The sequence below is a fragment of the Chelonoidis abingdonii genome, chromosome 9 (genome assembly GCF_003597395.2).
Source record: "Chelonoidis abingdonii isolate Lonesome George chromosome 9, CheloAbing_2.0, whole genome shotgun sequence".
Taxonomy (NCBI): domain Eukaryota; kingdom Metazoa; phylum Chordata; order Testudines; family Testudinidae; genus Chelonoidis; species Chelonoidis abingdonii.
In genome coordinates this window covers 32,382,565-32,398,049 of record NC_133777.1, presented here as the reverse complement: position 1 = coordinate 32,398,049, position 15,485 = coordinate 32,382,565, and the positions used below count along the sequence as shown (strand labels likewise).

General features: G+C 43.3%; 1 protein-coding gene across 1 annotated transcript; it reads right to left on the bottom strand.

Moving 5' to 3' along the window:
* Positions 1-4,927: 4,927 nt before the first annotated feature.
* On the bottom strand, positions 4,928-13,874 carry IGFALS (insulin like growth factor binding protein acid labile subunit). Its single transcript, XM_032765722.2, has one exon. The coding sequence runs from the start codon at positions 8,012-8,014 to the stop codon at positions 6,035-6,037; it is 1,980 nt and encodes a 659-aa protein (XP_032621613.1). The 5' UTR covers positions 8,015-13,874; the 3' UTR covers positions 4,928-6,034.
* Between the last annotated feature and the right edge of the window lie 1,611 nt (positions 13,875-15,485).

Genomic DNA, 15,485 nt, shown 5'->3' with positions numbered 1-15,485 from the left:
ACTCAAAAAATTAATCACGATTAATCACACTGTTAAGCAATAGAATACCAATTGAAATTTATTAAATATTTTGAATGTTTTTCTACATTTTCAAATATATTGATTTCTATTAGAACACAGAATACAAAGTGTACAGTGCTCATTTTTTATTATTTTTTATTACAAATATTTGTACTGTAAAAGTGATAAGCAAAAGAAATAGTGTTTTTCAATTCACCTCATACAAGTACTGTAGTGCAATCTCTTTATTTTGAAAGTGTAACTTAACAAATGTAGATTGTTTTGTTTTTGAGTACAGTTATGTAACAAAAAAAATCTAAAACTTTAGAGCCTACAAATCCACTGAGTCCTACTTCTTGTTCAGCCACCACTAAGACAAACAAGTTTGTTTACATTTACGGGAGATAATGCTGCCCGCTTCTTACTTACAATGTCACCTGAAAGTGAGACCAGACATTTGCATTGCACTTTTTGTAGCTGGCGTTGCAAGGTATTTACATGCCAGATATGCTAAACATTCGTATGCCCCTTTATGCTTTGGCCACCATTCCAGAGGACATGCTTCTATGCTGCTGATGCTCGTTAAAAAAATAATGCGTTAATTAAATATGTGACTGAAACTGTGTTCCCTCTAAGTGCTGTTGGGCAGCTGCCCAGGACGGATTCAGGTGCCATACACATCCGGCGGAGTGTGTTCAGGTGCCCCCACCCTGCTGCTTTGCAGCCAAGTTGCTCCCAGGACCCTCCTTCTGGGTGTACAGAATGGGGTGGAGGGGTGCTCATGTCAAGATGTCCCCTTCAGAAATGGCGGGGCCTCAGGCAGAAGGGGCAGGGCTGGGAGTCAGCTTCCCCAAGCCAGCCCATCTGTGCTTCCTGGCCCCTGGGACTCCGGCAGCAATTTAAAAAGGGCCAGGGCTCCAGCCACTGACGCGGTAGCGCTGTAACGTCGCTGCCCCTTCCCCCGGCGGCGGCCCTGCTGGCAGGGACTCTACCAGCAGGGCTGCCAACGAGGGAGGCAAAAGGGGCAGTGACGTTAAAATGCTGCCGCAGCAGCTCTTTAACTTGGGCTACGTATGGGCCAGTATCAGCTTCTTATCAATACACCATACGGGCCCACTTTCATCCCTGCTCAAGACTCCGCAGGAGAGCTGCTGTGGTCTGAGGCCTGAACAAGCCTTGAAGGCTTCTCTTCTCAGAGAGTGCCGTAAGAGACAGCACACAGTCTCTTGAGACTTCCCCAGCCCCGCTTGCTCTCTCCCTCCCTGTCCCACTCTCTGCTGCCCATGTAGCCCATCTCTGCAGAGCTGGGGAGGGGAGACAGGGCTTAGGACAGAGCAGGAGAGCTTTCAGTGAATACCTTAAAGGGACAGTGCATGGCGTCGCTCAGAAACTTCTCCAGCAGCCAGCACATACACTCACTGTCTCTGTGTCACACACAACTTCCAGCACGTTTGTATTATTGTTGTTGTTACATTGTACTTCCTGCAATGCACATTTATCCTCTGTAATTTTATTCTTTCAAAGTGTGTTGTTTGAGTTTTTTGACTGGTCTATGCATTTCATAATTTTTATTTCTCTTATACTTAAATTTAATTCTTTGAGTAGTGAGTTCTAAATTGCCTAACCTGTCCTGGTTGGAGTAATTAACTCTATGGTAACTTTTTAAAAATACATATGATATCTGGATTTTTTGTTTTTACTGGTGGCACACATCTACACATATCTTGGTGCAGATAACAAAATTTATTTTGCATGTGGATGGAAAAAAATAGAGGGAACATTGGACTGAACTCTTTGAGGGAGAATTGTATGTCTCCTGTTCTGTTTTACGTGCATTCTGCCATATATTTCATGTTATAGCAGTCTTGGATGATGACCCAGCACATGTTTGTTTTAAGAACACTTTCAGCAGATTTGATAAAACTCAAAGAAAGGTACCAATGTGAGATTTCTAAAAATAGCTACAGCACTTGACCCAAGATTTAAGAATCTGAAGTGACTTCCTAAATCTGAGAGGGACAACGTGTGGAGTATGCTTTCAGAAGTCTTAAAAGAGCAACACTCAGATGTGGAAACTACAGAACCCAAACCACCAAGAAAGAAAATCAACCTTCTGCTAGTGGCATCTGAGTCAGATGCCGAAAATGAGCATGCATTGGTTCGCACTGCTTTGGATCGTTATTGAGCAGAACCCGTCATCAGCATGGAATGGTGGCTGAAGCATGAAGGGACATATGAATCTTAAGCGCATCTGGCATGTAAATGTCTTGCGATGCTGGCTACAGCATTGCCATGCGAACGCCTGTTCTTACTTCCAGGTGACATTGTAAACAAGAAGTGGGCAGCATTATCTCTTGCAAATTGTAACCTAATTTGTTTGTCTGAGCAATTGGCTGAAGTAGGACTGAGTGGACTTGTAGGCTCTAAAGTTTTTTACATTGTTTTATTTTTGAGTGCAGTTATTTTTGGTACATAAATCTACATTTGTAAGTTCAACTTTGACAATAAAGAGATTGCATTACAGTACTTAGGTGAATTGAAAAATACTATTTCTTTTGTTTTTTACAGTGCAAATATTTGTAATAAAAATAAATATAAAGTGAGCACTGTACACTTTGTATTCTGTGTTGTAATTGAAATCAATATATTTGAAAATGTAGAAAACATCCCAAAATAGTTAAGTAAATGGTATTCTTTTAACAGTGCGATTAATCTCATGATAAATCACGATTAATTTTTTTAATCGCTCCACAGCCCTAATATATAATAAAAAAAATTTATTTTATTTTTTTTAAGCATGAGGGACTCTCTCTCGCAGGATTTGTGGGATCTAAGGTTTTTGTGGGTGGGAGTGGGATAAAAATACAAGAAACAAAACTGGATCTGGTGGGAGTGAGTACGGGAGCAGGATTAAAACAATAGTCCCAGGCAGGGGTTTAGAGTGACTCTCCACCACACTAGCCGGCCGTGGACTAACTGACTTCATGGACCCTGCTGCTGCCTGGTAACAGTTTGTTAATGTGCTTTGATTTTGTCCTCTTTGAAACAGGACTAGACCAAAGTGCATGTCACCAGGGTTCGCACAGACTGCAAAAATGTGGCAGGCTAGTGAGGTAGATTTACACCCCAGCTTGCGGTGAATTAAATGTTTGTGAAGACGGATCCTAAGTCTGCATATCTGTCATCTGACTGTTTCATTGCTATCTTAAACTGAACTTTACCTTCTTCCAACTCCTCTCTGCTACCGCATTCTCTACCCCACCAGCCTCTGCTAACTCAAGCCTATGATCTCTGGTTCTCTTTGCTTCCTCCTTTTACCCTGCTCTACACAGCCAGGCTGGGTCTGAATCCTCCCTCGTTCCTCTGTAATATCGCTAAGATCCAGCCTTTTCTTTCTGTCCATGTCACTAAAATTCTAGTCCACGCCTTGCCATCTTTTGCCTTGTCTACTGAAACCTCTCTGGCTTTCCTGGCACACACATGGTTCCCTCCATTCTAGACAAAACGCTGCTGCTAAGAGCCTTTTCTTTATTTGTTCTGTGTATGTTGTTCCCTTTGTGAATATTCCCATTGTATCCCACTCCATTAGGTACAAGTTTCTCATCTCCTTCAGAATCCTGCACATGTCAATAGTGGGCATTTCTTTCTATTACCAAGAGATTGTCAAGCCACCACCTTGACCACTTTGCTTATTCAGTATGTTGTACATCTTTGTTCTTGGGGCATGACCTGGGCCTGCTGCTTAAAAAGGGCCAAGTACATAATGAGCATTCCCTGAAATAAACCAACAGGGTAAAGGACTGGGGAGTGGGTTTAGCTTTTGTCAGGAGTAAGAAGCAGCTGAGTGAAAGGGGCAGGGTACTTGTTTGTAGGGGTGAGCCAGCCATTTGTATAGAGTATGTGCAGGTGGAGTTCTGTGAGCAGCTAGGAGAAACAGCATTGCAGATACCTACACTCTATTAGAGCACATTGCAATTATAAAAAAAAAACTATTATTGCAACTCGCACCTTCCTTAACCAATCAAAGTGCAGGGATTTGCATAATTAAACACCTGTGGGCAGTAGTGAGACAAGTATCCCTACACTCTGGTTGGCTGGGATCATTTCATAACAGTTTCCACCTTTTTATAGCCCTTCGGGTGCAACCAAGGTGATCTGGTATCTGCCTGGCAATCTGCATCCAAGTTTGACTCCTTGAGGAGCTGATTTTGCAAACTCTTATGGACTCCAGTGGGAGCTGGATCAGACCACTCATCTTTTTGTTTGCAGTTGAACTCAGGATAGGATTCTCAGAAATGCCTAAATGACTTATGAACACAAGTCCCACTAAAATCAATAGGATTTGGGCACCTAAGTCACTTCGCCACTTTGAAAAAAACCATCTATCAAACTTAAATAATGATGTCTGAAAGCAGTTTCTCTGTAACAAGCTCTAGCTTTGCTTGTGGGGGAGGTTTTTAAGGTAGGCAGAAAATGGCAAGAGACTGAGACTTTAAACAGTGTCTGCTGTTCATGAGCACAAGTCTTTTTTTTATAAGAATTCTAACTAGGTGAGGCACAAAATAAATAAAAAAAAATCACTTACAAGATGAGCTGCAGTAGCTCCAAAGGTTTATTTGCCTGCTGTGGTTTATCAGGGAGTTGATGTGCATGGTTTTTCTTAAACCTGCCTAAATCTGCCATTGCTTGTTAAAAGCTTGTCATGTGCGCTCTGCTGTCCTAAAACTACAGGTCGGGTGTCTGTTTTTCAAGCCTTTTCCCTAAGCTTTACACAATACCTGGCTTCAGTGACCAGATATTACAGATGAGGCTCTGCCCTTAACTTCCTCTCGTGTGAGCCGTGGGTTCTCAACTGAAATTCAAGAACAGGTTTTTGGGGGTCATGGTCATCCTCCCTTTATTAGTTCCATTATGTTAGCACCTGGGGCCCTAGTTATGGATCAGGCCCCATTGTGTTTGGTGTTGTACAATCACAGAATGCTTTATGGGTTCCTGAAACTTTTTTGCATTGCAATGCAGGGTCACGCAGAATGGAAAAGATTGACAACCACTGATCCAAGCTACTGCAGTACAGAAAGGATGAAGTTCCTGCTTGCATTACCTAGTCACAACTGGGGTGATTCTGGGGCAATGATACTTAACTTTATCAGCATTCCCACTAATGGGCACTGTGGCCCAGACTTTCCTCCCCTAGCTCAAGAGGATCTTGGTTTCTCCATTTGCTCTCCCCAGCCTAAGGTCCTCATTTTGCAGTGATATTCTTTCCATTAAGGAGGGTTGTCTCCATGATCCATTGACAGCAGCACCTCTGCTAACCAAGAGTGGTTGCTAAAAAAACTGATATGAGATGTTCCTCACTCCTTGGTGGCTAGACAGGTTGCCTATCCTTTGCTCCCAGCTCAGGAGTGAGACCCAAATGCTGGTCCTTAGTGGGCAATACCCTTTCAGGTTGGCTTTTCAGTCCGACTCTTATTGTACTATGATCGTTTGTTTGGGTTCTTTAAAGTCAGTTTTAATTTTGGAAATGGAAAAGACAGTCCTCGGAGAAGGCTCTTGTCCACTCATACCTTCTCACACACCCATTCTTTCCTTCACTTTTCAGAGCTGGGCAAAGGAATGCTGGCTCTGAATCACAATGCTAAGTTCAAATAGCCCAAAGGTAATTGCAAAGTCCAAAGAACCTGTTTACCCTGGCTGTTCAGCCAAAGCTGGTATGCTGGTTCTGTTGAAAACTGCAGCTATACAAATATAGTAATGGTACAGCATGGAGAGAGAAAGCTAAATAGTGGTGTGCAATCGCACTGGCCTCTTTGAGTAATGTTGAATGGTGGAACACACTATTTTGGACTGCTACCCTGATGAGCTTGGTAAAGAGTTCAGGGAAGGTAGTTCAGATGCCAGATAGCTATACCTTTTTACTTATTAGCCTGTAGGAAAGTAGTTCTCCAGATTCTACCTGAACTTGTGCAAATATGTATCTAATGCTGCCAACTATAGAAAGCAGAAAGTCCTCTGTAAAGAGGAAGCGTGTTAGTTAGCAGTAAGCAAAGTGATCTTCACTGATTTCCCTCAGGTCAAGGCCTGCCAGGTCTGGTGGGCTTAGGCAGGTCAGGTTGTTGTATACGTACACGGGTGTGTGGGAATCGTCCACCTCCGTAAGGGACTGTACAAAACGTGGAACCACTGTGGGATGCTGCAAGGAAAAGTCTCTCAGTTCCTTCAGTGAGCAATTACAGTGCCACTTGTTTCCTTCCAGCCACAGCTGCTCCAGCACAGGTGAAGGGCCCAGAGAACCAACTGAGAAGGTTTCCAGAGAATTGTTTCTGATGCTAAGATACCGCAGGTTTGCTAAGGGGGTAATTGTGGTGCTGTCCAGCATTTCCAAATGGTTGTTGGAGAGATCAAGCCAGAAGAGACGCTGAAGTGGGCTGAAAGCATTGTGAGAGATCTCCAGGAGCTGGTTGGAGGAAAGGAGAAGGTATTCCAGGTTATTCAGGCCTACAAACATGTTGGGCGAGAGATGGGTCAGCCTGTTGTGCTTAAGGTCCAGCTCCAGAAGATCATGCAGGTCATTCAAACTCTGGTCTTCAATCATGGATATGGTGTTGTGCTGCAAGAAGAGCCTCCGGAGGCAGGAAAGGCTGGAGAAAGTTTGTGGCCTGATTCTGCTGAGACAGCTGTTTTCCAGGTGAAGACTATGCAGTTTGGTTAGGCTCTTAAAGACATAGTCGGGAAGTGCCTTGAGGCAGTTACCAGACAAGTTCATCACTGCGACATTAAAGAGTCCAAGGAATGCTCCGACCCTGATCTCTTGAATCTGGTTGTTGTTCAGCGTAAGGACCTCCAGCTGGCCTAGCCCATCAAAAGTCCTTTCTGCCAGGCTCCTGATCCTGTTGTGTCCCAGTTGCAGCTCCTCCAGGAACTGGAGATCTTTGAAAGTCCTTGGCCTCAGGCTGGTGATCGAATTACTGGATAAACGCAACACGTGCAGGCTCAAAAGGCCCAGGAATGTTTCTTCAAAGAGCAAGATGAGACGATTGTGGGAGAGGTCTAGCCACCTGAGGGACTTCATTCCCATGAATGCACGTGGGGCAATTGCATTGATCTGGTTGTGGTTCAGGTAGAGCTTCTGTAGTTTCTGCAGCTTGACAAAGATATTGAGCTTGATGCCCTTGAGCAAGTTCCCACTCAAATCCAGCTCCTTCAGCTCACTGAGACTGCAGAAGATTTGGTGCTGCAGGTAGGGCAGCTTGTTCCCAGCCAGGACCAGTTCCCTCAGGTTAGGCAGGTTATGGAACACTCTGTCAGGCAGCACCACGAGTGAGTTCCACCCGAGGTTCAGGTACCAGAGATTGGAGAGCCCAGAAAACAGGCTTTCCTCGATCTTGTTGAAGTGATTGTTGTTGAGGCTCAAGGAGGCGAGGTTCTGTGTGTGAAGGAAAGTGTTTGGTGCCAAATGCTTCAGCCTGTTCCGTTCCAGGTGCAGGTGGTAGAGGCCCTTTAAGCCATGGAAGGCATGCTGCTCAATGCTTGCCAGCTGACTGCTCTGCAGGTTAAGGAAGTCCAGGTTGGAAAGGTTCCTGAAGGCCATAGCTGGCAGAGAAAGGAAGTTGTTCCCATCCAGCCATAATGACTTAACGTTGCTAGGAATGTCCTCTGGGAGGTGCGTGAGGTTCCGGGAGCTGCAGAAGATGTTGAGCTCCTCGCTGTAGTCATCATAGCTGCAGGCACATGAGCTGGGGCATTTTAGGAGCTCTGTGTCAGGCTGCTCCTTGGGCGCTTCTCCGCTGGGAGATTGGGACCCTGCTGCCAGCACCAAGACCAAGAGTAACAAGAGGGCAGTGTCTCCTGGGGGAGTGGAGGGGGAGATTAAGACAAAACAAATGGAAATCATTAGCTGACAACACACAGCAAGAGGAAACGATGGAAAGATGACATGGCTAGGTATACTCAATGTGCCCCAAATACCAGTACCATGTAAGGCACAATATTGGAGACTGAGCAACCATAACATGGAAGAACATTGTATTATTGTCTTTCTTCAATGCCTGCTGATGGTTGCGGGAACTAATCCTGCTGAAGTTGGTGAATGTTTTGCCATTTATCTCACTAAGAGCAGAGTTAGGTCAAGGGTCTGTAGAGTGACTTGGATTTTCTCTCTGTTCAGTTATATAGGCCGGACTCACCATTGCCCTGGACTTGTGTACTCATTTACACCAGCGCAGACGTTCTTGACCCTCTTTGTACTGGTGTAAATGACTGCACAAGGGGCAAGGCAACAGTGAATTGGGGCCATCATTTTGAAATGTGGGAGTGACATTCTTAGCACGTAAGCCGAGAAGTGCACCTTTAGGAGCATGTTGTGTGTCTGGGCTAACTTAGGTTGTTCACGTCCTTCTGTCTGTATCTATTTACAATCTGTTATCATTTGGCTGAATTGACTCTTCACCTTGACAAGAGTGGGATTGCAATGTCTGGGTAATATTCCCTTTTGGTATGTCAGGTAATTGCTTCCCCCACAGACATGGACAAATTGCTGACTCAGAGAATCAGTCTGTGACCAGAGGCTGGTTTCCTCTCCCTACTCCACTGAGCTTTTAAAACAAGAGTCTGCCATTTCTTTTACACCCTAGAGACAATTCCTGGAGGACCAGTAATGATAACTTTAATTAAAGCTGTCCTAGCTCTGCCCTCATGCAGGCTCACATCCTCTAAGAGGACAGGACATGGTTTGTAAAGCTTGATCAATGCATCTCCTTTGACTAGCCAATAACAGACCTGTGCACTTAGTGGTTCATCTCTCCTCCTCCACTGTGGAGTGGAAAGCGTTGCCTATGGGGATTCCATTCCAGGCATGTCTGCCAAAGCATCTCAGTCCTCACCGTCATCCTTGCTGTACTATTCTTGGGCCCCCAAGCAGCTCTGCCAGCACAGCTCAATCTGGACCTGCCGCCCCCCTCTTTTACTGACCACATTCAGGACTGGTGCAGGTGGTCACAAACCCTTCTTCAATGTCAGTGGGAGCTGTGCCCCCAGGGCTGGTCTCTTTAACAGAGGCTGTCAGTTGTCTGTCAACTGGCTGGCACTAGGAAATCTTTTACGAGTAACTCAACCTGCTGTAGATCCAAGTCCAGAACACTGACACTGGCTGACAAGCACCCTAATCCGTTTTCCCAGCCAGCCGCCTTTTTCTGTTTAAGGACACGTAATTCAGCAAAGAGAAAGAACTGCTCCCTTAGCTGCAGCCATTGCGCTTACAGGGGGAAATAGTGATGGCTTTATCAGCATGGAAGGTCATGGGTATATCCTGGAAAGTGAGCAAAGCTTATACAAGACAAAGTGCCCAATTCAGACCTGGTGTCAGTGGAGATACAGCCACTGAGGTCAACACAGTTGCAACCATTTTGAGCAAGGTCTGAACTTGATCTTCATCATCAACTCCTCCCTCCCTTTAGCCCCCCACTGCTGAGTAGCAAACTCCATTTCTGAAGCTCCTTTCCTACCCTACGCTTCCTGATCTGATTGCTTGTGCACCTAGTTCATGCTTCACACTTAAGTGTAATGGAGGAAAAAATATAGGCTTGCGCAGGAAGCAGTGCATAATAAAGATAAATTGTTCAGTACAATTCACGTGTGCACATACCATGTTGTGCTGTAGCATCACAGTCCTGGGCATTGAGGCTATCTCATTTCTTTTAGAAAACGCTCTTTTCAGAGGAGCTTACTTCAGCTTTTAAACTTGCTTTGAGAAGCGGGCAAGGGATGGGGACTGGCCTAGATAGGTTCATTATGAGCAGAGATGGGTGAAAATGCTGGAGCTGGCAATTTTAGTGAACAATGTGAATGAAATTTGAAAACCTTTTTATCCCCTGTAATTTAAATGCTTCCCCCCACCCCACATGGGTTATTCAATAAATCATTATGGAGAGCTCTGTGCTCTGTATCAGGGTTAAAAGACCCCTCTAAATGCTAAGCATACCCTGTGGGGACCCTGTGTATGAGAGAGATGTTGTCTTTATTAGAAATGTTCTTTCTCTACTCCCTTTTTTACCCCCACAGTCTCTAAGTGGTAGGCTCTGCTGGTGTTCAGTTCAAACTTTCAAACACAGGATGTTCAAGTGGGTTTGAAATTAGGCCACATGAATTCATCCAACCCCATTCACAAGGGAGGGGAGAATATAGCAAATTAGGGTTAGATAGTTCCACAGATTTGAAGCGATGGGAAAACAAGAAGAGTAGAAGTTGGTTCCAGATGACCTGTTGTACTCTTGCAACAAAGCAGTGGTTTCATTTTAGTTAGGGAAACAAGACCATCTGTTCTGTGATGCACACCACTGCCTGGTTCTGGTTCTGTACTTTAAAACTGAAACTTGTGATGGTAAGGTATTGCTCCTATGCCCATCAAATCCATTAATTACTTTTCAGCATGACTTTCCATGCATCATGCAGCAGGGATATCCTGTAACATTATACTTCCTCATCTCCAGTTTATCTGGGGGAAGGATAAATCAGGAATGGCCAAGATATTTGGGCAAGAATATTGCCTCCTCATGTTCTCAGGGTTTCTGTGCAAGTTCAAAGCAGACTCTGTTAAAATCTGCACTATTACTCCTTGTGAGAAATAAACATTACTGCAGTTTCTTATTAAGAATTAACAATGACTATTGCAGTTACATGAACTAACTCTAAGTGGCAATTTACTTGCAAGTGCCCCGTGAACAGTGTTCTAATGGCACCCACTGCAGTTGATCCTGCCTTCCCATGTATGACACACATACTTGTACCCAGGGGTGCTGACCCAGAGATTTCTAGGTTGAGTGCCAGCACACCCTGCTTATTGGGGTCTGATGCGGGAGAGGCCAGATCAATTCCCCAAAGTACTCATGTTGCAGTCACGTAGTTTGCCCTGCCAATGCTATCTCTCAGAAATGAACTCTGGATTTATTCATTTCTATCTATCCGTGCCCATCGCTGTGGCATGTACAGATCTCCTCTATATAACCTATTGTATCTACATGCTAGGTTGATAATACACCCTTTATGTACTTACCTTGCATTTTAGAAAGCCCATAATTATGTGCTGATGGGTTAGCTCTGGTCTATTGTCTTTGTTTACATGCCTGCCAATATCTTTTTTTGTGTATGCTTGTCTCCAACAGTATTAGTCCACCACCCCATACATTCAAGATCCTCTTGGACCAGCAATTAGATTTTCACTGCATGTTTCAGCAGCATTTTTCTTCTTCTAAAATTCCAACAGTAGATGCACTCTGGCCCCCAACCTCTCAGAATTAATCTGATCTTTCAAAAAGCAGAGAAAATCCAGGAGGTCTTGCCTTAATTCATTACTTGGAAACTTTTTCTGCAAAAGAACCAATCTGTTCCTCCAGCTGCAAAGTTATTACTCTAGCAGAGACACATGCACTGTGCATGCAATTGCTAAAGCTCCTTAAAAGTAGCACACAGGACGTCATAAAGCCTGAACATTATCTTATAACAGCAGAGGTGGTAAAAGAAAAGAAGTTGCCGAGCAAAACAAGTAGAAAGTTTCCAAGAACTCATTCATCTGCTTACCCTAAACTATTTACCTGCCCTTATTTGTGGGATTTATTTGTTACTCTGGTGCAGATCCATACTGTCCTGCTCTGATGAGATACAATTGGAGGAATGTGGGAAGTTGCTTCCACTTACCTTTCCTTGTATTCATTGTGGCAGAAGCATGGGAAGGAAACATTCTGTGGACAGCCGATTCTGTTCTCTGTATTTTCCCCCAACTGATAATGTAGTGATACAGCAACCACCTTGATGCCTGTCCAGCACTCTGTTGCTCGATTGGTTTTAACCCTTGTGCTACTAGCCAGGAATGTGGGGAGGTTTTTATTACTAAGGCAAGGGATGTTGATTGAAGGTCTTGAGCTGCGTGTGTATACTCTTCTCTGAGTCTGTCACTCTGGGAGTCAGATTTTCCTGACATCTATAACTGGGAACAAATATACTGAAAATACTGGTGAAGGTAAGCAAATGGCTTCTCCCCCCTTTCCCGTTTTAGGTCACTGTTGTAATTAATTTAGATACCCATGTGAGGTTTATATCCCTTCTGGGAAGTAACAAGTAGGGTTGATTGAGATGTGAGTAAACAGTCCTGGAGAGAACCTGACTTGACTACTGAATGGAGATGGGCTGAGGAAGTAGCATTCTGATCTGGATTAAGTTTTGATGAGGAGTCAGGTTCAAGGCCAATCAGTTCTAGGGTTTGAGTTTGATGGGGCCAGATGCTGGGAACCTTGCAATGCTGTATGATCCTGTGACATTTCCACAATCTTGAATGATCCACGTCTCATGCGATTGTGAGATTTCTGCCATCGTGTGAGATGTTCTTGTGGAATGCTGGCTGCATCTGAACCAGGCTTAGCAAATAGAAAGATTCTGAGTTGGAACCAGAACCATATGAGCAGGTTCAGATTTGGAGATTCAAATTCATGCCTTCCCTCTAATCTTAAAGGGTTTGGATTTGAAGTTCCAGTTTTGGCCCACCTCTAGTTCCAAATTCCCATGGTTTTTCAGGCTTGGGTTTCTACCAGCATTAGAGGTAGAGCACATAGTGGGGAACAAAGCACTCGGGTTCTAAAGGCTTTGAATTGTCTTGGTTACTGGGCCAGCAGATGTCAGAGTAGAAACATATAGGAACAAGGGAACAACATGCTAAGTGAAATGTATGTCTAGCCCATGGTCGAAGAAAAGGATCTGGGGTGATTAGTGTGGATAACTGAATTGAGATGAGGAAAACAAAAGTACCTTACTTAAAAAGAGACAACAAATGGCTGATACTGTTTCCCAAAAGAGCCCTGGCTAGACTGTCTGGAATACTACATTCTGTGTTGGTTGTACAATGCAACAAGGAATATATGTTTTAGAGGTGCATTGGGGTGTTGCGGAGTATGGGCTGTAGAATTTGGCTCCTACAGAGGATGGATCTGTTTTTACAAAAAATGCCTCTGGCTCTGAAAGATCTACATTATGAAGAAAGGTTGTAGGAGCTAGGACTATCCTCTGGAAAACAGTGGTGACAGTGAACCAGTTGAAGTTTTAAAATGTTAGAGGAATGAATAAAGTCAAAGGATGGGATAGAATTTTCACATTAGTGTGAGATTCAAATCCTCAGGAGTATTATTTAAAGATAAAGGGAACTCAGACTGACTTTATATACATTTACTTCAGTAATGAGACTTTAGTAATGTGTCCAGTAATCATGGCAAACATAAAGCTACCCAGTAATTGAAGGAAAATAGTATAGAATGAAACCTGTCTTAGATGACTGCTCATGGGACTGGCAAAATTAGTTGCTTAATAGAACTGGCTGCCTCATAAAGGTGATATAACTTCAGATATGGAACAATACTTACTCTGCAAGTAGTCCCATTTAAATCAATGGAACTTCTCATGGAGTAAGGCAGGGGTAGTCAAATATTTTTTGTCAAGGTCCGCACTCCAGATAAAATAATTTTAAAAATATAGTAATAATAATAATAATAAACAATAATAAAGAAAATAAAAAATTTGGGGGTCTGTTCAAAAGCATCTGGTGGTCTGGATTTGGCCCATGGTCTGCCTATTGACTATCCCTGGAGTAAGGTAATACTGTGAGTAAGGGTGGCAGAATCTGACCCTATGATTTGTACAGATTTTACTGAAATCAAGACTTTTGTTTTAGAAGAAGATTGAGGAGATTGGTGAAAAAGTATGAAGTTCCTTATGATCTTATTTTATTTAACTAGTGGGCTAGGATCTTTATTGGTTTCATTGCTTAAATCAGTGATTCTCTAATTTTTGTACTGGTGACCCCTAGCAAGCCTCTGAGTGTGACTCGTCCCTTCCCCCCCCCAACTGAAAACACATTTTTATATATTTATCACCATTCTAAATGGTGGAGGCAAAGCGGGGTTTGGGGTGGAGACTGACAGCTTGCAACCCCCCAGGTAATAATCTTGAGACCCCCTGAGGGGTCCTGACCCCCAGTTTGAGAACCCCTGGCTTAGATGATAATTAACTGCTGTCTACAAACAATTAAAGCACTAATACATTTCAAGATTTATTATGTTTATAATTTGAAATCTTTGGGATCATTCCTTGGCATTTACATCCTAACTTGACAGAGATCTAAAAAAGGAAGGGAAAATGAAACAGAATAGCTATGTAATAGAGTCATGGAGACAGCTTCATTTGAAGATTATTTTATCGAGCTAATGCTGAACATAGCTGCAGAGATCTTCCCTGAAGTCTTTGCTACATAGAGTAAACAGTCTTTAGCTCCCAAAGAGAACTGCTTTTAAAGGTGATGTACAAAGGTTGGTCAGTTCTTTTTAAAATAACTTGTGCCCTTTTATAAGGCCTGGAAGGTTTGTGTGCTGAATCTTTAATATAAAGACTTCCTTTCTCCCACATGTTTGTTAGGGATTGGAGTTAAATAAATACTAATGAAAACAAAGCATTTTAAATAGTCTGTTGGCAAATCCTTTTCCCACTCAATTGCTCAACATTCACTTTCTTGTGATGTCATTTCACTAGTTCTCTATTTGCCATAGTGTCTTCTAGGGTAGATAATACCTGAATTTGTAATAGCAAAAGCAAGCAGATTTTTTTTCAGGGGCTAGGGGGAGGAAAACATTTTCAGATCTTTATTATCAAAGGAGCATAAAAAGAGTACAAACCATTAATAAAACTTTAAAAGGAGATGGGGATTTTTTATTGGCTTGTTATCAAGGGCTTCAGGATTTCTTTTTATTCCAGCTGTTATGGGAGCTGTTTGGCACCTCAGACAGTGCTAGGGGCTTGGGCGGGAGGGATAAGGTTGGCAGATGGTCCTTAGAAACTGACTTATGACTGGAAGACTGTGGGTTCCTGCCAGAGTCATTTGGCAGATGTTCAAAACCACTCTGTAGGGGTCATGAATTTGCTCTGTGTTACAGGTCATTTCCCCATTAGTACTGTCCAACCCAGCCCATGAAGAAACTTTTACCAGTTTCCACAAAGAAAAGGCCACTGCCGTCTAGGGTGGAGGAGGCTAATTGGCTCATTAGTGCTGGCCTGGGTGGATCTTGAGGGCAATCCATGTTGCATACTCTCTCTGATAATATTGCAATCCTGTTTCTATATGGGGGTTGCTAGTGAGAAGGGGTTATTGCAGTGTAAAAATATTTTTCTTAGTCGTACATCTTCTAAATTTGACTTTTATTTGTTTGTTCCCAATGACCATTTTATGCTGAAGATCTTTAAGACCCAGATGCCAGATTCAGGAGACCAAATTCAGCTCTGGGTATCAATGGATGCAGCTCCACTGATTTCATTTTACAGCAGGGCTGACTTTGGCAAGTGGGTTTGAGTCTCAAGCACTGTAATTTACACACTGAGGGGCCCGGGGAGAGTGAGTGTAGCAATTAGAGGAACAAACAGGAGGATGTAAGATGGTATCAGATAAAGCATCCCAC

Excerpts from the sequence above, each read along its gene's own strand:
- IGFALS (XM_032765722.2), bottom strand. The coding sequence starts at position 8,014 with ATGTTATGGTTGCTCAGTCTCCAATATTGTGCCTTACATGGTACTGGT.